Source organism: Rattus rattus, chromosome 18, assembly GCF_011064425.1.
Source record: "Rattus rattus isolate New Zealand chromosome 18, Rrattus_CSIRO_v1, whole genome shotgun sequence".
Lineage (NCBI taxonomy): Eukaryota > Metazoa > Chordata > Mammalia > Rodentia > Muridae > Rattus > Rattus rattus.
In genome coordinates this window covers 40,247,715-40,268,124 of record NC_046171.1, presented here as the reverse complement: position 1 = coordinate 40,268,124, position 20,410 = coordinate 40,247,715, and the positions used below count along the sequence as shown (strand labels likewise).

At 42.8% G+C, this 20,410-nt stretch overlaps 1 protein-coding gene across 3 annotated transcripts in view; it reads right to left on the bottom strand.

Annotated features, from left to right (window-relative positions):
* Cdk19 (cyclin dependent kinase 19) overlaps positions 1-20,410 on the bottom strand; it is a 140,275-nt gene that overhangs the window by 6,974 nt on the left and 112,891 nt on the right. For all 3 annotated transcript variants that reach the window (XM_032888295.1, XM_032888296.1, XM_032888297.1), the window contains 4 exons: positions 9,245-9,376; positions 5,456-5,599; positions 5,223-5,292; positions 284-356 (listed from right to left, as the gene is read on the bottom strand). In XM_032888295.1, the coding sequence (XP_032744186.1) occupies positions 284-356; positions 5,223-5,292; positions 5,456-5,599; positions 9,245-9,376 (419 nt within the window). The remainder of the gene's footprint in view (positions 1-283; positions 357-5,222; positions 5,293-5,455; positions 5,600-9,244; positions 9,377-20,410) is intronic.

Here is a 20,410-nt window from a genome sequence, read left to right as displayed (position 1 = left end):
GAGCCACCTTGCTAGCCCTCACATCACCTTGTACTGTACAATAGCACTATAAACAGATTCACAAAATTACCAATACGGCCCCTTAAAGTTCTTTCTTTTTTCTGATATAAATCATTTAATAAATTAAGACTAGTAGTTATGGAAGATTCCTTAACAGAGTAAGATTCAATTTCTCAAGTATCCAGCAATTAATTAATTTCTGATTTCCTTTCAAAAGGGAGACTGGCGGGGACAGATGTGTGTGCTCACGAGGTCTCAATCTGGGAGAGAGAGAAGCACCTACCAGAAGGAACACTTTGCTGTCAGGCTTGACCTTGTGTTTCTCCATGTACTTTATGAGGCTGCTGTTGGCATACCTGCAGGACACAAGCACACGGTGAGAGGAGCACACGGATCACATTCCCAAAGGGGAGCTCTTCGGCAAGCCTCTGTGAGGGGTGCACACAGCTCACGACTCTGACACTCATGAGCACGCAGGGGTGCTGTCAACGCCGTCATCCCAGAGCCCAGTGCTGGAGTCTCGGTAGACATGGCTACATTGGTTACGAACCACAGCGCTAGAGACACAACTCCTGAGACTCAGCAGCCACTCTGAGGCAGACCCCGCCAAGACATGGCTGCTTTGTTTCTCCGCTGGCAGTGGCGGAGACCGTGAGAGCTGCTCATGGGCGTTACAGACTCCCCACCTTGCTCCCTTTAGGTTCTGAGGCAGGTCTCACTAAGTTGTGCACGCTGGCCTTGACCCACCCTCCCATCTCAGCAGCCTCCCGAGCCTAGTGTAAGAGATAAGTGAGTATCAGGACACAGGAGAATATGCAAATATCCACCCACTGAGGAAGTGGAAAGTCTAGGTACATCAATTATTGATATCATTTAAAATGTAAATGGTTTCTTTTTTTTCTTTTTTTTCGGAGCTGGGGACCGAACCAAGGGCCCTGTGCTTGCTAGGCAAGCGCTCTACCACTGAGCTAAATCCCCAACCCCATAAATGGTTTCAAAATATAAACTATAGCCCGTTGTTAGAGTGTGATAATTTCCCTTTTCTGCTTTTTATAATTTGTATTTGAAGCAGAACTGGTGCCTCTTCAGAGTGTTTACATAGGGTGGTGACTACCCTTAATCCCAGCACTCAGGTGACAGAGGTAGGTGGATCTCTGCGTCCTAGGGACTGGAGTTACAGATGGCCGTGAGCCACCACTGGGTGCTGGGAATCTAACTGGGGTCCTCTGCAAGAGCAGCAAGTCCTGTCACTGCAGAGCCACCTCTCTAACCTGTGTGCAGCTTTGAGAGAGGATTTTGCTGCATGCCCAGGCTAGCCCCAAGCCCATTTCAGCATCTCAGGTGTCCAGGACAACAGGGTACATCGCAGCCCCCTGGTTAGTTCCAGTTAGACTTGGAACAAATCCCCAAGAGCACTCATTCTCAGAGGAGTAGAAGCACAGGACCCCCGACGATACTTAGGCGTGTGTCAGAGAACACATGGACAAGGTGGATACGGGGTTTGGCAATGGGAAGAAGCCTGACAGTTTACAGAGAAATCAGGTTTCTCTATCAGTCTTAGGTCTTCTTTGTCCAGTCAACTAGGTTGTTACTAGCATAGAAAAGCTGAATTTGTCGTCTTACTGCTGAATTCAGTTGTATAACTACCACTGTAGTTGTATTTTTTATTTATCTTTTGAATTATCCTGGTTCTAGGCTCTGAAGAGTTTCCAACGTGATATAAACTTGTTAAGTATTTATCAAATTGTGTTTATCTGAACATTCAGGTTTTGAGAGTAAATGTAAGATCTCTTTCAAATGCATATTCTCTCTCTCTCTCTCTCTCTCTCTCTCTCCCTCTCCCTCTCCCTCTCCCTCTCTCCCTCTCTCCTTGTTGAGGATTAGGTCCGGACGCTTCCCAGTGAGCTGCATGACTCCCTCAGCCTCACTGTGCTTCCTCGTGAGCTGCCTGGAATTGACACCTTAGAACAATTACAAAACACACACTGTTTTCTTAGTAATTCATGTCCAAAGTATTTTGGGAATTCTTTTTCCCTGATAAGAAAAAGCAAGTTATTATTCCAGCAAGGTAAGGTAAATGAAATGACCGTGAGACAGCAAGCTCTGTGTCACAGGTCTCAGGTTTGAACAATAAGGAGTCATGGGGCCATTTCCTAGAACATGAACACAGAGCACACAGGCCCAGGCTCAGGAGGACAGACAGGAGTCCTCTTTCAGGCTGACAGTCCAGTGGTGGTTTAATAAGTGAGTTTAAGAACTAGGAAAAGCTGTGTAATATATACGAGGTAGACAGCTCTAACTCCAGACATTGAAATCCAAAGCAATTTTAGAATCTAAAAAACCCCTTAATTCTGAAATATTTTTCTAGGCCAAAATTTTACTACACTTTGAAAAAGAGACATATTTTTGTATATGCACACATGTTTCTGTTTGCAGGTATCACAATGAACATGTGGAGCTATAGAACAGGTCACATCCAGTTTCCTACATTCAGATCTTGAGCTGCAACTGTTTCTACCGTAAGCCACCTTCCCTGGCCTGGGTAAGAAATGTGTAAGTTGTACAAAACGGGACCATCAATCAGCTTAACTGGCGGTGAGCTATGGCAATGAAAACTGTGAGATTTGTTGAGGAAAATGTGCAGTGGCAAAAGAGCTCAGGCCCAACCGTGAGATGTGTCCTTCCAAAGGCAGTGCTAGGGTTCCTGCTGAAGGCTGTGTGCACGAGGACCCAGAAATGAACAGGGCGGGGCTCTCATTTCTGCCAGGCATCCATTTTCCTGGTAAGCTGAAATGATCTTGGTCGTCAACTTCTGGAATCAAATAAAATACAAGCCACTCGCGCATTCCAGAGAGCGATCTTTTTTTTTTACTATCATTATTAGTTTTTAATGTGTGTGGTGTTTTGCACCACGTGTACACAGTGCCTGCAGAAGCTGGTGAGCCCCCCTGATCTACAGTTCCAGTAGGCGGTCAACTGTGTATTCGTACTAAACCTGGGTCCTCTGCAGGAGCAGTGAGTGCTCTCATTGCTGAACCCTCTCGGGTCCCTTTCCTCTCACTTTTTAAAATTATTTTCTGTATATGGGAGTTGTGGCTGCATGTATGTCTTTGTCATGCACACACAGAGCCTACTGAGGAAGGTGTAGGCTCCATTGGAACTGGAGTTATAGACAATTGTTAGCCACCAAGGAGGTGCTGGGAATGTGAGGGACTTCCTTTTATTGGATTGAAGCAGGAAGACCCACCCTAAATTCGGGCAGCACCTCTCTGGGGACATCCCAGATAAAGACGTGAAAGAAGAAAACTGCTTTTCACCGCTTGCCCTCACTCCTGTCGGCAAGTCTACCTATCCTGTTGCTGTCAAATCCCTTCACCATCATTAAAACCAACTTCTTTGGAATGCCAGTGTAGGCTGAAGGCTGGGAGCTCTGCGGAGACATCCAGCCCAAGACTGAACACTCCCAGATGCTCAGCCTCTCCAGTACGAGACACCCACTGCTGAGACAACTGGTCTCCTTCCTATAAGCCGATACGCACGCGCACATCCACACGTGCACGCACGCACACGTGCGCACACTGCCAGCTCTCTTCCTTTAGAGATCCTGACTAATGAGGCTGCTTTTGCACCCGCTTCTGTCTACTCAACATGCATCTCTGTAGCAGCCTTCCACGCTGACCCTGGACCACGCGCTCCTCCTTGCACCGCCCTTCCTGCTTTCTCACTACAGCATCTCCATCACTGACCCTTACCTGGACAGGAACCAAACTATAGCTGCAGGGCCGACTAAGGCCTCTCATATTAAAACTGTAACTGTAAACCTGTAATTTTGGCTGTTTGGCTGTCTGTGCCTCCCTCGCCGTCCTAGCACTCGCTCTGTAGACCAGGCTCGTGTGGTACTCAGAGATCTGCCTGCCTTTGTTTCCCGAGTGGTGGGATTAAAGGTGTGCCACCAGGCGAGGCTTCTGTTTTTTAGGATTACAGCCCTAAATTAGGTATATATGCTAAAATCATTTGGAAAATATTCTTTACATCACAGGTATGACACGGTAACATCTGAGTCTCTTGTTTAAATCTATACACTTTTTTTTAAAGACTGCATTTTCCTACGGAAGCTATGATGTGTAATTATCATGTCTGAGTCTTTGTACCACAACATTCATGCTGAGACCTAATCTTCGACATGTATCAACAGGGAGGCCTTCAAAGGTGTTTGTAATGAAGGGGTCCGTAGGTTGATGTCATTATGCAGGTGAAGACAGACACAAGATAAAATGAGGCCTGTCATTGGACAAGAAGAAAGGGAGGCGGGAACGGACGTTTTAGAAAGGGGGGAGGAGAAGGAGAAAGGAGGAGAGGAAACATGGAGGCAAACGTAAATGATCCTCGCCATGCATCTCTACATAGATACAGGCTGTTATGAATATTTCTCAATGGATGGATTTCTATAGGTCAATTTATCTTATGTAGGTGTGCGGTTTATATCTTTATCAATTGGTTGTGAGTTTATTGTGTGGCTGTATTGTGGATTGAGAATTTAACATATAAATCTGATTGATAAATTAGTTTATTGAGTCCTGACTTCACAGGGTAGTTGGGAGTTTATATTCTAACTACCCGGGGGCAGTTGTCAGGAGTGTGGGAAGATCCGTGGCAGGGAGCTGTGACAGGCCAGCCACTCGATGCTGGACCTCCAGTGTCGAGATTTTACCGGGCAGCTGGAACCAGAGAGTTCACAGCTAGCAGAGAGCTGCCGGGAGAGACGCTAACCAGAGAAACGTTATGGTTAGTTCCATATGGCCTCCGGTGCTGGAACTAACTCTAGACACCAGTGTGGCAAGGTCCCACAGTGGAACGACGCAGGGACCACCTGGATCTGAGAGTACTTGGGGGCAGCATGGAGCCACCGAGATAAAAGTACCACGCGGTGCCATGTGGCCCCATGGGTGCAGGTGCTAGCTTGGGATAAAAGGTTCCATATTTCTTTATTAATTACCGCAGCAGGGGTCCGTGTTCATGAACGGTACTGATGTCTTGGCTGAGGCTCACACAGAGTCACACCTTTGCCTTCTACCATGAAACACCACAGCAGCAAGGGCAGACGCCTGCGCACATGCACCCTGGACGCGCAAGAAAATTAATTTCTGTTGTTCACCAACTGCTTAGTCTTTGTTTCTGTGTTTCCCAGCATTCATGGCCTAAGATAATCTAGAATTACTTACGTTGTTCTTCGAAAGTCTTTTTGAAGTGTTGGGTACTCTGGCATTTTTCTAATATCTTCCCAGTCTTTATCTTTAAAAAAAAAGTTTTTTTTTAAAATAGAAAATATCTTATTAAAATTCTCCTAATTTTTTAGTTTAAAAATAAACAAAAAACAAACTTTATACAGGTGTTTACAAAGAAACATTTTTGAAATGTAACTCAAAATAGTATTTTGAAAAGGGCAACAAATTACCTGCAGGAAACCCCATGACACTAAATATTCGATCCAGTTGATCGTGATGAAAAGGATTGCTTGTTTTTATATCTTCCTGACGACAGTGGAAAATGGGTTCTGAAGTCAAGAGCTCAGCGAATATGCAGCCTATTGCCCAGATGTCTACGAAAGAAAACGCAGCTCTTTATACAAATGCATTCATTTTCTTAGTCAGAATTCCTGGATATATATAATTCCAACACACACACACACACACACACACACACACACACACACACGCACAAACATCTCAGTAGACCAATATGTAAAATATAATAAGCATATTAAGGAAGCCAACAGAAGCTGGGATGCACTTCACTTGGTAAGAGGTTGGCTTGAGTGTACAAGGTCTTAGGCTCAATCCAGCATCACAAAAACACAGGCCATGGCATCACACATCTGCAATCTTCGTAGTGGAAATTATAGATCATGCTCAGTTACATCAAAAGCTCAATGCCAGCCTGAGATTTAAGAGATCCCTCTTTAAATAAACAAAAACAAGATTTACATAGAGCCAGCAAGATGGCTAAAGGCGTTTGCTATGCAAGTGTAATAACCCCAGGAACTCACATAAAGGTATAAGAAGAGAACCAACTCCTCTGCCCACCTCATGCATGCATGCGTGAGTGCGTGTGTGACAACATGTATGTAACATGGGATGGTTACATCATCATATAACAGATTGGAAGCCAAGTAAAAGAGATGTGTACTCATAAATGTCCTGGTAGAGACAGGCTTAGGGAAAACTAATTGACAAACAATGGATTCTTTCTAGGGAAGTCTGAGAGAACGTCTCACTTCATAGCCAAGGCTGGCCTCTAACTCCTAATCTTTCTGCATGTGTCCCAAAGGCTGCTATTCCAGGCTTGTGCTTCCATACCAGACACAATAAATTCCAAACTATCACCACTGATTTAATCACTGAAACACTGATCATCTAAAGGGTCATAATACATCTGATAGAACGAAACAATATCATCATCAACCAGCATAATAAATTCTTTAGCCTTAAGTCTGTACAGAGAGCAAAAGGACTGTGAAAAACTCAGCTTCTGCCTGCAAACCTGTGAAAGTCCACTTGCCAACCAATTCCAAGTCTAGAAGTTAATAAGCAAAGTGCGTGCATCCAAGCACTGCATGGCCCCAGTGAGACACTCTGTCTTAGCAACTCCCTTAGCTGTTGCCTCACCACTACTGAAAGCTTCAGGCAAAGTTTGCAAGAGGCTACAATTGTGACTCCCTGGTCACATGTGTTAGTCCGCATGCACAAGGCCCCACCAGCAATAAGAAAATAAATCAATGTAATAAACATTTTACTAACTATACATCATTGTATTTGTGCTTTATATATTGAAGACATAGCTTAGAGCACTTTAAGGCTATACCTACAATGTTCTGCTATATGCATGTGAGTTAACTTTTGAGATACATATTTACATTCGTCCATTTTGAGAAATGTTATTTAGTAAGTATAAAAGTAGGTAATATTGCTAGGAATATGGCAAAATGTAGAAAAAAAAAGTGTACCACAATGCCAAACACATCCTGAAGATAAACTAAGTAATCAGATGGTTTAATTATATTCATTAACTACAACAAACGTCAGTATGCTCTGTTGTAAACCACACTGCCAAGAGAAGCCATGCTGTAATGTCTCTCTTCTCTGTCCATTCAGATGCATCCCTTCACAGACATGAGCCTTCTGGGTAATGGGACATGACCTGCAGTAACCACTGCCTACCACACCATACCCACCATCATAACCGGCTAGAAAACATAACCTAACCTTCCTTAGTGACGTGGCCAAGGCACCATCATCAGGGATGTCCGTCCTGCAGCTACTTTTAACCCTTCCCTGTTTTCCTCTGTCACTCTTGTCCCTAATGGCTCGATCAGCTTTCTTCCTCCTCGATGTTTTTAATGTTGTCAGTCAGGACTGTATTGTATGTTGCTAGTCATATCAATTCCCGATTATTCAAAGGACAAAAAACAAAATGTAGATTTCCTCACAAACCTAGCATAAAGAACCTCAGAAAAGCAGGCAGTGTGAAGCTGTTTCCTGTAAACATTATTTTATAATCTGTACTCCTATCTAGTTCTTATGTCACTTACACTTGTTTCTGACGTGACCAGGTATGGAGAAAGGTGAGAATGAGTGAATATGCATTCATATATTGTTATGAATATATTTTAAACCCAAAGATATCCCTACCTTAAAATGTAAACCCAAACACTTTCCCTATCTTAAGAATTTCCCTAACTTCTACTGTGAATGGATAATTAGAACTTTGGCTATTATGACTTAGTTTGGAGATGATCTACAGTTTGAGATCTCCCTGTGTAGCCCAGGCTGGCCCTGAGCTCACACACAGCCTTCCTGCATCAGTGTCCTCCCAAGTACTAGCATTCCTTGGCACCTGGCAAGGACCTAAGTTTTTATGTCATAAGCTAAACCTCACTACCCGGGCGAGCAAATGAGTTGCAAGTTGGACAAAATTCAGTGTCAATTTTCCTTACTCATGGAAAAATAGCTGAATTTAAACTTACTCCAATTACATTTATTATAAACAAATAAATAGCAACAAGCCACCACATCTATTTTCCTACAATTGTGCTTCTCAAAAAGTGCTCTCCAGTGTGTAGGGCACACAGAACTGCCTGGGAAAGCACGTGAGAAGCTGGCTTACCATGGACTTACTGTATGTGTAACATCGACTGTGGTGGGTATGGCACCTTGAATGAAAATAACCTCATAGGCTCATATTTGAATACTTGGTCCCCAGTTGGTAGAACTGTTTGGGAAGGATGAGGAGGTGTGGCCTTGTAGGAAAACGTGTGTCACTGTGTGGGCTTTTTGAAGTTTCAAATGAATGCACACCCCGTTCCCAGTTAGTTCTCTGCCTCCACCTTGTGTGTCAAGATATAAACTCTCAGCTAATGCTCCACACTGTGTCTTCTGCCTGTTAGAACACTCCCACACCATGACAGTCGTGAACTCTCTCTGGAACTGTGACCAAATTAAATTCTTTCTCTTGTAGTTGCACAGCCAGGGTGTTTTTCTCACAGCAATTGAAAAGTAACGAAGATACAATGGAAAACAATCTTAGCAGAAAAAAAATTGGCTACATATGTGCAGGGAAGTCCCCATAAGTAAAGCACTAGAAGCCCAGTCCTTCTCTCCCCCTGCCCCCTCTTCCCCCTTATTAATTAATTATTTATTTATTTTCCAGGCCCTGTCCTTCTTGTGGCTACTGTTCGTTCCCCCTTGCCCTCTCTTTTTCTTTGATGTACGGAAATGTCCAGAGCTGAGGGAGAATCTTGCCTGCTGGCTCCCTACCTACAGCTGAGGCTTCTCAGCCCTCAGAAGAGAAAGTCTCCAGAGCGCCCGCTGTAAGGACACCACTAAACCCTAACGAGTGCTTACAGCCGCTTTTCTCTAGTTCCTTCTCCTTGGTGTCCGGCAAGCTGCCGAGCACAGCCATCCTCCGCACTGTCCTTCCTGCTGTGCTGGACCGACTGCCAGTCTGCAGACCACAGCAGCAAGGGAGGTGGCAGGCTGTACCAGGTCTTGGTTACAACACTGGGAAACAATCTTTTCTCCAGCACAACACTCCTGCCCTATCTCCCTTTGTGTGACAGTTCTCACTCACGCCCCCACTCCTCAGATCAATATGCTATGGAGCATCCAGCAAAGAAGAAGGGCATGTTCTCTCCACAGCACTGGCTTTATTATGAACGACTTCACAGTCATGAGCAGGCGACACTTACCGATGGCCTTTGTGTAATGCCTGGCACCAAGTAAAAGTTCTGGAGCCCGATACCAAAATGTCACGACTACTGGATCCAAATCTGCAAGTGGCTTTAGAGGAGAATTGAATAATCTGGCAAAACCCATGTCAGCTGAAAAATAAAACAAATATATAAAACTCAGTTTGACATACTATCAGGGCCATGCCTTTAATTTTTCAAACTTTTCCTCTGAAACTACATGCTGGTTAGGAACTGTTTATCTGTATTAAGATAAGAGTCTTCTGTCAACTTTATTTACTTATCAAGACACTAAAGTTTAAAAGTATTGACTTCCTGAGAGTGAAGATTTAAGTTCAGAGTCAGAAGCAGGACCTAAGCCTGAGCCTTAAATCCCTGGCTCTTGGGAGCAGTTAGGACTGAGTCTCCTTCTTTAGCTGATGCACCTGCCCGCCTGAGACTGTGCACCTGCCCACCTGAGACTGTGCACCTGCCCCCTGAGACTGTGCACCTGCCCACCTGAGACTGTGCACCTGCCCGTCTGAGACCGTGTACCTGCCCACCTGAGACTGTGCACCTGCCCGTCTGAGACTGACTACACATCACTCAGTTCAGTATGTGCTGGAACATAAAATGCCATATTGTGACCTTTCCCCTAGAAAGTTGATTATAACAGCACATTGTACACAATCCTGAAAACAGGCATAAAAGATAATAATTGCTACAAAACACATAATTCATAATTGCTATAGTGATTCATTGAATAAAGATGTAAATGAAAGCTAACTTAGGCATTAGAGGTATAGAAAACTGACACTATGAGGTTCTAGAGATCTTTTTTATAATTTCATAAAGTATTTTATATTTGTTTATAATTTACAAATGGCATTTATACACAGCATACAGCGTCCTTGCATTTTCATCATAGCTTAGTACTTTGCTTCTCACGTCTGAGGTGAAGAACCTAAAGCCAAAGCACAGTTGAATTATTTGTCTCTGTTCACAAGAATAGTAAGACATCGAACTTAAAAAAACATGGTTTGATTTAACAGCCCTATTTTTTTGTGTGTGTACTTTGAGTTTTGTTTTTGTTTTTTTGATTTCTCTGTGTAACAGGCCTATAACTCACTCTATAGACCATGCTGGCCTGGAACTCACAGAGAGGCCTCTGCCTCCTGAGTACTGGGATTTATTAAAAGTATGCATATGTGTGTGTGTGGGGGGGGGAAGGGGTGACATTAGGTGTTTTCCTATATTAAAAAGTGTCTAGCCATTTCCTCAGAGATTGAAACAATATATACCCCAGCAGGGAAGTTCCTTAAACCAGAAGGGAAACAACTCAAAATAGCTTCAGGAAGTCCCTAAAACTGATCAGATTTACTAGGCCCCTCCCTCCCAAGGATAAACTATTACAACTGCTGAGGTCACAGACAGGCAAAGGGGCAAAGAAGAGACTGAGACCAGACCAGCTGCTTGGAGGAAGGAGAGACAAGCCCACTTGCCTGAGAGAAGTTTAGACCAACTGAGTCACTTGCAAAGGATACTCAACCTACTGAGTTGCCTGTAGGCTGCACAGTGTGCTCCAGGTTCCAGCTTTTTTGAGCTGTTACCTGTACTGAGGTGTGCTTTGATGATGTATCTGTCTTTGATCATTTCTGCTCCTATAAGCAACCCCTCATCCATTCTGCTAAGTAACCAATGAGATGAAGTTGATCTCTGGTGGCATTGTACTTTACTCTGTCATGAGTTCCCTATCCGTGGTGAGTGTGTAGTGTTTCCCCAGGCAAAGGTTAGTCATACTGAACTCTCCCGGAACTCAACACTTCTACAGTGGTTTGGCTGGCTGGCCAACAAGTTCCAGAATTCTGTTTCCAACCGCAGACCCCCTAACTCTAACTACTAACTTTGAATGTGTGTGCTGGGGTCTGAATGCAGGTCTTCCATGCCTGTGTACAGGCGCTTAAACTAAGGCACCAGCCAAGCCTCTAGTACCTAGACTTTCAAACACTGATTGACAGCCAAGGAGTTATACACATGGCAACTACAAATTACCAAGGCAGATCACAAGAATGATAAATCTCTATAATTTAAAATATATAATATAATAATATACACAGTACATCTTGAATGTTTAAGGGACCCAAATGCAGGTAACTATAATTGATCATTTAATCTGAGACTAAGTATCTATGCATTAAATTACAACTGACTATGTTGTTTCTTTAGAGTTTGAATAATTTATAATGCTTCATGAAGCGGCTTTGGAGTATTGAGCTCTTAAAAAGAAAGCTAACCAAGGAAATCGGTGCTAATGCCTACCCCTTAAAAACTAAATTTCTCTAGTGATAACAAAAACAGTCAATAGTTTTACCAATTTTACATCTATTTTTATTATTATACAACACTGAGAGAATTTGATATAAGGAGAGTAGCTAATTGTTGCCACTGTTGGTGAAGTATGAAGACGGAAATGCATGGTGCGACACTGTTCTGCCCACTGAAAAGCATGTTATATCAAAGGCAAAAGCTAATGTTTCTCTCCAAGTTGTTTTTTTTTTTTTTTTTTGGAGCTGGGGACCGAACCCAGGGCCTTGCGCTTGCTAGGCAAGCGCTCTACCACTGAGCTAAATCCCCAACCCCTCTCTCCAAGTTTTAAAAGTTTGTTTGTTTGTTTGTTTGTGGAGACAGGGCCTCACTGTGGAGGTCTGGCTGGCCTCTGCCTCCCAAGTGCTGGGACTAAGTGTGCTGCCATGCCCAACTCCATCTTGTAATTGTGTTCAATTCACTGTCAAAGGAAGCGAAGACAAGAGGAAAATGACTACAATTCCATTCTACCGAATGAACTTTACTGGTGCTTTTCCACATAATCACTAATATAGACCAGGCATGTAACCTAAACATGGCTGACTGCTTTCTAAAATACAGTGCATGTGGAAGTGTTCGATGAGATGGGCGTGTGGGTGCTAACCAGACAGAGTCAGACATCAGACAGGGGGCTGCAAGAGTCAGTTCGCGGGCTCCTAAGACGCACTAAGTCCCGAGGCAGGCAGGAGGTCTACACCTCCCTTAAGGTCCCACCTAGAAGGATGCTTTAACCACAGTAGAAAATGGAACTGGAACTGGATTTTGAAGTTTAAGTTTTCAGATAGGGAGATGATGTTTCAGAGGAGAGATGTTAGATAAGCGCTGCTGAATACTTTGGGTTTCTTAATACAGGTTTTTACTCTTAGCCCAGGCTGGCCTGGTGTAGCCCCAGACCTTTTCTCTTTTGAACCTCTGAAGTACTAGGGCTGTGGGCTAAGCCATCTGGAGGGTGTTTGAGGAGCTGGGGAGGAAAGGACACAGCGCTCCTCATTTCCACTCAACGGTACTATTCAGAGCCCAGCACGAACTACACTGAAGTCTTACAGGGATCTGCTGATCTTTTAACGCTGGGAATTGAACCCAGGGTCTGTCTTGTGCAAGCACTCTGCCATGAACTGTGCCCACGTTCCTGTCTTTAAACGGTAATTTTGGGCGGGGGAACAGCACGGTGGAATACTCAGCCGTGTGTATGAGGCTCTGCATTCCAACCCAGGACCACACACACTGACATGGCATTAAAACAGAGTTTATAAGCCAGAGTCCATTATAGTTGCTCTTACTGTTATTGTTCAATTTTATTTTTTATTTATCGCCAATCTTATATTCTTAAAATTCTTAACAATAAGGTAGCTGTCCTGAGTAGAGAACAGAACTGTATGTTGACTACACTTGGGTAGTTAAGGGTAACGGAATCTCAGATGAAGATGAGGAGTCTGCTTGGGGACAATGGAGTTCGGGTTGCCAGGAGGGTTGAATAATGAAGAGAGAGAACAGACATCTGAATTGCAGGCTCACTTTTATTACATCTAGAATTTGAGACCATACATTGTCAAACCCTTGAAGACATAATAGAAGGAAGCTGTGTCCCAAACCCGTGCTAAAGGTGTCCTGAAAGAGCACACTGAGGAGGGCAAGAACAGCAGTGCAGACTAAGACAAAGCAGTCTCAGGGCCTGGGTCAGCGCCAGGCTCAGGATCACTGTTCCCAGTGTTAGGAACAGGGACTGACACAAGCCACTGGATCTGCCCGGAGAGAGGTCATGTTCAGAGACAGTTTTGACAGAGAAGGGACATTAATGTCAGACGATAACAAGTTGTGGTGAGTGAAACCAAAGGGTGAACATTAAGGGTATCCTAGAAGTGAAGAAACAGTGGTGGTGGTGGTGGGGATAAGGGGCAGCCACATGAGGCACAGGGACATAAATGCTAAAGACAACAAGATGGGGGCATAGACTGAAATGGTGCAGAAAGTCACAAGTAGTTTAAAGACCCCACAGGCTAACCAACTGCTGTAAACCTTGTGATTGTAGAGTCAGAATGCTCCAGACCCAGAGACAAATTATCTCAGCTCTCTGATTCCCTTCCTAGTCAGTCATCTGTTGTCTGCATCTGTCTGACCTGCCATCCTTTCAAACATCAGCACAAACACAGGCTAGGAGTGAAGATGTTGGTAGGTAACATCTAAAACCCATGGCAGAGTCTACTTTGATATGACTCTCCCAGTATATTGGGAAATGCCTTGATTTATGATTTGTTCTGAGTAGGAAAGTTCATGCAGCCAGCTCCACTTTGGAATGCTATTCAAGGAAGCTTGAATGTATGCTCCTTGTGATGGCTACTCATGTCCCCTCAGGATAAATACACTACTTTGTTCAATTGGAGAAAAAAGCTCTATTCTGCACCAAAAGTTCTGGTTCTAAGCCATGAGGCCTCCTGAGGAATCACCTCACACATCAACAGAACCCCGTATGTCCAACCATCCACGGGGTCTCCGTGGGTAATGGCTTGCTGGCGAGCTCTTTCTGGGGCCTGAGCAGCCCCTTTGGTGTGGCTGACAGTAGTCTGTCTGACGGTCTCCTGTTCTCACAAGATGAGCACCAGCTCAGGGAATGAGACAACACATCCCATTCTGAGAAGCAATGTTAGTAGTGCCGTCATGAAGGCAGGGCTGGGCACCAGCATCCTGCTTCCACTCCCGTTCTTGTAAACACAGAATAAAACCCAGACACATTGGGAGGAACCTACATTGGTATGAGACCCAAAGAAATGTTTTCCACAAGTGGCACATAAATTTGATCCAAAACACAAATCCCTCTCCCTAGCATCCAAGACTATAGAGATATCAAGGAAAAGATACCTTCACCAAAAACAGGGGGAAACAGAAATTCACAGTAGGAAGTGTTTGAAGACAATTGCCACCTGGAATTCCCCTGGTTTTATTTTTAATAGTTATAGAATCCAAATACCAATTATTTGAAAAACATAGGGAAACCTACAAACTATAACTTGGCTTTATCCACCCCTATTTTGTTTATGTAATAAGAAACATTCAATATCCCTAAACTGTGTTGTTGTTGTTGTTGTTGTTGTTTTGTTATATTAAACTAGAAGTCTAGGAAAGAAAGCAAAATGCATTGAATGGGAAGACTACTTCTATTTGAATTTGAAAGCACCTAATGATAACACTGCAAATTTACAAAAGAGAACCAAAAAGAGTTTTGAAAACTACAGAGACAAAAATGGTGTTAAAAACCAGGTCGGGGGTTGGGATTTAGCTCAGTGGTAGAGCGCTTGCCTAGCAAGCGCAAGGCCCTGGGTTTGGTCCCCAGCTCCGAAAAAAAGAAAAGGGGGGGGGGAACCCAAAAAAACCAAAAAACAAAAACAAAACCAGGTGGTGCTGATGCAGGCAGATCTCTCTGAGTTCCAGGACAGCCAGAGCTAACACAGAGAAACTCTGTCTTGAAAAACCAGTGTGTGTGCATTGACAGCACTCAGGAGGCTGTGGATGGATACACACACACACACACACACACACACACACACACACACACACACACAAGCACACACACATCTCCACCTCAGTCTGCATACTGTCCCTCCTATCTATGTCTTAGGGCTGACTGTTTGGTATTAAACAATCCACTCCCAGCATTCTTAGTGGCCTGTAGATCTTTCCATAGTTGGGACTCTCCCAAATGTGTTCTCATGAGTTGCCAACAGGTAGAATAAGATAGCTTTCTTTCTGAATCTGTGCTAAGAAGATGACTATATTTTGAATTAATATTGCTATCAACATGCACAATTCCGCATGCAGACAATATGAAAGAATTTAAGCTATTTCAATGTTTATAAGGCAGAAAGCATTTCATCTTACCAAAAATTTGTCTAACCTCACATTTTTATATTTACTTATCATTTTATGTAATTTGAGCAAGGTCTCGACTCCAGCCCAGGCTGGTCTGGACTTACTATATATAGTCCATACTCGATTCCAGTCCAGGCTGGTCTGGACTTACTATATATAGTCCATACTTGACTCCAGCCCAGGCTGGTCTGGATTTACTATATATAGTCCATACTCGACTCCAGCCCAGGCTGGTCTGGACTTACTATATATAGTCCATACTCGACTCCAGCCCAGGCTGGTCTGGACTTACTATATATAGTCCATACTCGACTCCAGCCCAGGCTGGTCTGGACTTACTATATATAGTCCATAGCAATCCCCTGCTGCAGCCCCCTGCGTGCTTGAACATTTTGCCAAAAGTATTTCAAAACACATACTTATCTAAAGGATTTTCTAAGTTCAAAATCAAATGACTTGAAACAAAACTAAAATCTTATCTATTTATCCATCACACATAAATATACTTGTGAGATAGAGGGCAAAAAAAGGAAAAAAAAAAAAAAAAAGCCAGAAGGTGGAAAGAACCCAGATGTCCTTCAACAGAGGAATGGATTCAAAAAATATGGTACATCTACACAATGGAGTACTACTGAGCTATCAAAAACAATGACTTCATGAAATCATAGGCAAATGAATGAACTAGAAAATATCATCCTGAGTGAGGTTACTCAATCACAGAAAAACACACTTGGTATGCACTCATTGATAAGTGGATATTAGCCAAAAAGCTCAAATTACCCAACATGCAATCCACAGACCACAACAGGAAGCTCAAGAAGAAGGATGACCAAAATGCAGATGCTCCCACTCCTTCTTAAAAGGGGGAAAATATCCATAGGAAGGGATACAGAAGCAAAGTTTAGAGCAGCGGAACGGCCATTCAGAGCCTGACCCACATGTGGCCCATATATATACAGCCACCAAAACTAGACTGAGGAAGCTAGAAAATGCATGTGGAAAGGGACTGGATATAGATCTCTCCTGAGAGACACATCCAGAGCATGTCCAATACAGAGGTCAATGCTAGCAGCAAATCACCGAACTGAGAATAGGACCCCCTTGGGGGAATCAGAGGAAGAATTGAAAGAGTTGAAGGAGCTTGCAACCCCATATGAACAACAATGCCAACCAACCAGAGCTTCCAGGGACTAAACCACTACTGAAAGACTATACATGGACTGACCCAGGGCTCCAACTGCATATGTAGCAGAGAAAAGCCTTGTTGGGGCACCAGTGGAAGGGGAAGCCCTTGGTCTTGCCAAGGTTGGACCCCCAGTGCAGGGGAATATGGGGGGGCGATAAGGGGGATGTATGGGGGAGGGGGAGGAGAAGGGATGGGGGCTTATGGACAGGAAAGTGGGAAGGTGAATAACATTTGAAATGTAAGAAATATATCTAATAAAAATATTTAAAAAAGTAAAAATGGCCTCGATCCTGATATAAATCCTTATTATAAATAATAAGTTTTTATATTTATAAAAAATGGCTTAAAGATTAAGGATATTTTAATCCTTCACTAAACAGGTCATTTAAAACTTGACCATTGAGCTGTAGAGATGGCTTAGTAGTTCAGAGTTAGTACTGGTTTGCAGAGGACATGGGTTCAGTTCCTAGCACCCCCGTGGTGGCTCACAATCATCTATGACTCCAGTTTCAGGGTATATGACACCCTTTTCAGGGTATGCACATAACCTATAATACATTTATTTTTAAAAATTGGTCATTAGTATTTATTCACTATAAAAAAAGAACTAGGGCATTTCTGCCAAATTAGACAAGTATCTGTGAAACTTGTTTTAATAAGCAAATATTTATATCTATTTATAAAATTTTCCACAGTGCCTTCAATCCTTTGGATTGGTGATTAAATTTTTAAAAATGCAACTAAAACATAAATTGTTAAAATTCATTAACCAACGCTTTCTTAGCCAAACACACTCCCATTAATTCTTTTAAATTCTAAGATTTATCCCTTTTGGGAAACATTTATCTCCATATAAAATAACTGTCAACAAAGTTTTCCCACAGAGAACACCTGGAGAAGAACTAAATAACAAGGGCTAAAAATAGGTGATTGTCAACTGGATACAATGTTTTACATTCCCTTCAGCCTAGATAGGAAGGGCCCTGTCAGGTATTTCAAAGCATCTCTTGTCTTAAGAGAACTTTAGAGTATAATGTTTCAATCTGTATGTTCCACCTCAAACTCGGACCAACTTCCAAGGGCACAGCCATAAACTCACCTGCCACCACACTGACAAGGGTACGGAAAGCCCTCTGACAACATGCTTGCCTCTTACCCTTTCATAGGGGTTAGATATTTTAAAACCTGTCTAAGAGATTTCATTTTCCCAAGTGAGAAGCTGAGAGTCTCTATTTGAGTAAAAGTGCAAAGCAGGGCAGCAGCGTGCCACCCTTTCCGTAAGCACAGGAAGGGTCTGCCTACCCAGCCATCACCTGATTTAAGTCCTGATGCTTTAAATGACTCAATGTTTTTACAGAAACAACCCCTCCATTCTTCAGTGTAACTAAAAAATCTAATCTTCACATTGACAGAGACCTATTTTAAATTTTCCAAATGGAACTTCACTTTAGGGATGCCTCAGTTTTAAATCTAAACTAGTGCCTAACACCATAAAACTTCCTAATATGAAAAAGGAGAAAATATTAACTGGATCCGACCCTTTGCATTACTGTGTTATTACTTAAACCTTCTACTTACTGTACAACAGCCAACCGCACTGACTCCCAATGGCTGCGAGTTGACTCAAAGTACACAAAACTATCAGTCTTCTAAAGACAACAACAGTTACAGTGCTGCTATCAAAACTGGACAATATAGGTTCTAAATTAAGTTTACAACAAATCAACTAGGATTAATTCTTTAAAACATTCATTTTAAAAAGGATTCATATTGAAACACAAAATTATTCTCCCCAAAAGAAACTTACATCTAAGAGACCATTCCATAAAACCCACGTTTCCTGACAAAATGATCTTCAGAGTGCTCCATAGTACAAGCCAGGATTTTAAAAACACTGCTCCTTGACATTCAGGGCACACTGCAGAAAACAGGGTGGGAAAACTGCAATGGCTGGAGGACAGGGGAGGGTGTTGTAAAACGCTGCCTCTCGCACACAACATGGACATAGGGCTCAGGAACTCACAGCAATGGGTGCCTATGCTAAACCTGCACGCAAGGCCCCACCTCTAGCTCAGAAACTCCTGGAAGCCAATGGCTGCCAGTGGGGTTGGGGGAATGGCCACTGGCAGGTTAGTCAGGGTCAGGCAGATAGCCCTATCCCTTGTGCAGGTAGGCAGCACTCAATCAACTCTGAACTCTGTGTTTTTAAAGGGTCGTGAAGGTGGGAAGAAGAGGGATTAAAGGATGTCTGGGTAGAGTGGGGACTAGGGTAGAGATAATCAAAATACACTTTATAAACATATAAAACTGTCACTAAATAAAAATATCCTTAAGCATTACTAAATAATACTGTTATTCTGTAAATGAACAGTAGTTGGTGGGTAAAATTACAAAACAACTTACTGATGTTCCAGCTTCTCTTCTGATTGTGAAATATGAAATAAGACTTTATTATACCCACCTCCTGTTTCTACCCGACAGTAGTAAGACTTGGTACTTATGGGAAGGAAGATTTTCTTGGGAAGGAATTTTGGAAGTCTTATTGTCTTATTTCTTCTGCAATGTAACCATTACCCACTTACTTTCTTCTCAGAGTTTAGTATAATTAGGAAAACAAGTACAAATCACCACAAATATCACTTAAAATGACGTGGACACTAAAGGCCAGTCCTAAAACAGAAACTGACCACATAAAGTTATGGCTACAAAAATCAACATAGCCACAAGAAAACCTAAAATTAGAAGAGAAATAAGTTCTCCTTTAATCACAGTACTACTCAGGAGGCAGAGGCAGGCAGATGTAGAGTGAACTCCAGGACAGCCAGGGCTGCACGGAGAAACCCTGTCTCAAAAACAAAACAGACACCCAAAAGACAAATGTAATACATTATTTCACACATCCAAATATATCTGATATATATCATATAGATGATATATGATATATGATATATCAAATGAAATATTTCATAATATTTAAATGATTGTAGACAGGCACCGGGGAAAGCATATGAATTTTTTTTTTTTTTCGGAGCTGGGAACCAAACCCAGGGCCTTGTGCTTCCTAGGCAAGCGCTCTACCACTGAGCTAAATCCCCAACCCCATGAATTTTTTTGAGTTGGGGATTTGGTTAAAAGTGTTTTATTCTCATCTGCTCCTTTAGTTCTTTAGTTCACACTGCATTCTTGATTGTTTTAACTGTACATATAACACTTATATTATCCATCACATGTAAATATACTTGTGAGATAGAGGGCAAAAGAAGGAAAAAAAAAAAACCTGGCCTCGATCCTGATAGCTAACAATGTTATGTGATATGGGACTCCTTCCTAATGGTTTTTTTTTTTTTTCCTTTTTTTTTTTTTTCGAGCTGGGGACCGAACCAGGGCCTTGCGCCGCTTAGGCAAGCGCTCACCGCTGAGCTAAATCCCCAACCCCTAATAGTTTTTAACAACAATTCCCCCCTCCTGTAGACTGTTTTCCTATGTACTCAACTTCACCATCACTGGGTGCAAGAAACGAGCCTTCCAAGCACCAGGGACACAAAGTGACCTGCAGCCTCACCATGTCCAAATGTGTCAGTGTGCCAAGATGGGAACTGTGAACTCAAGCTCTCAGAGAAACGTCACACCACAAGGCTGATGCTCATCACAACTTTGTGTTTGTGGGAAATTAGAATTTTGCAGGTCCAGGGCAAAGTGAACTCAAAATACCATTCCTCATTTCTGTGCCTGGTCTTCTATTCTTTTAACCACTGGGTATAAAACCTCTCCAA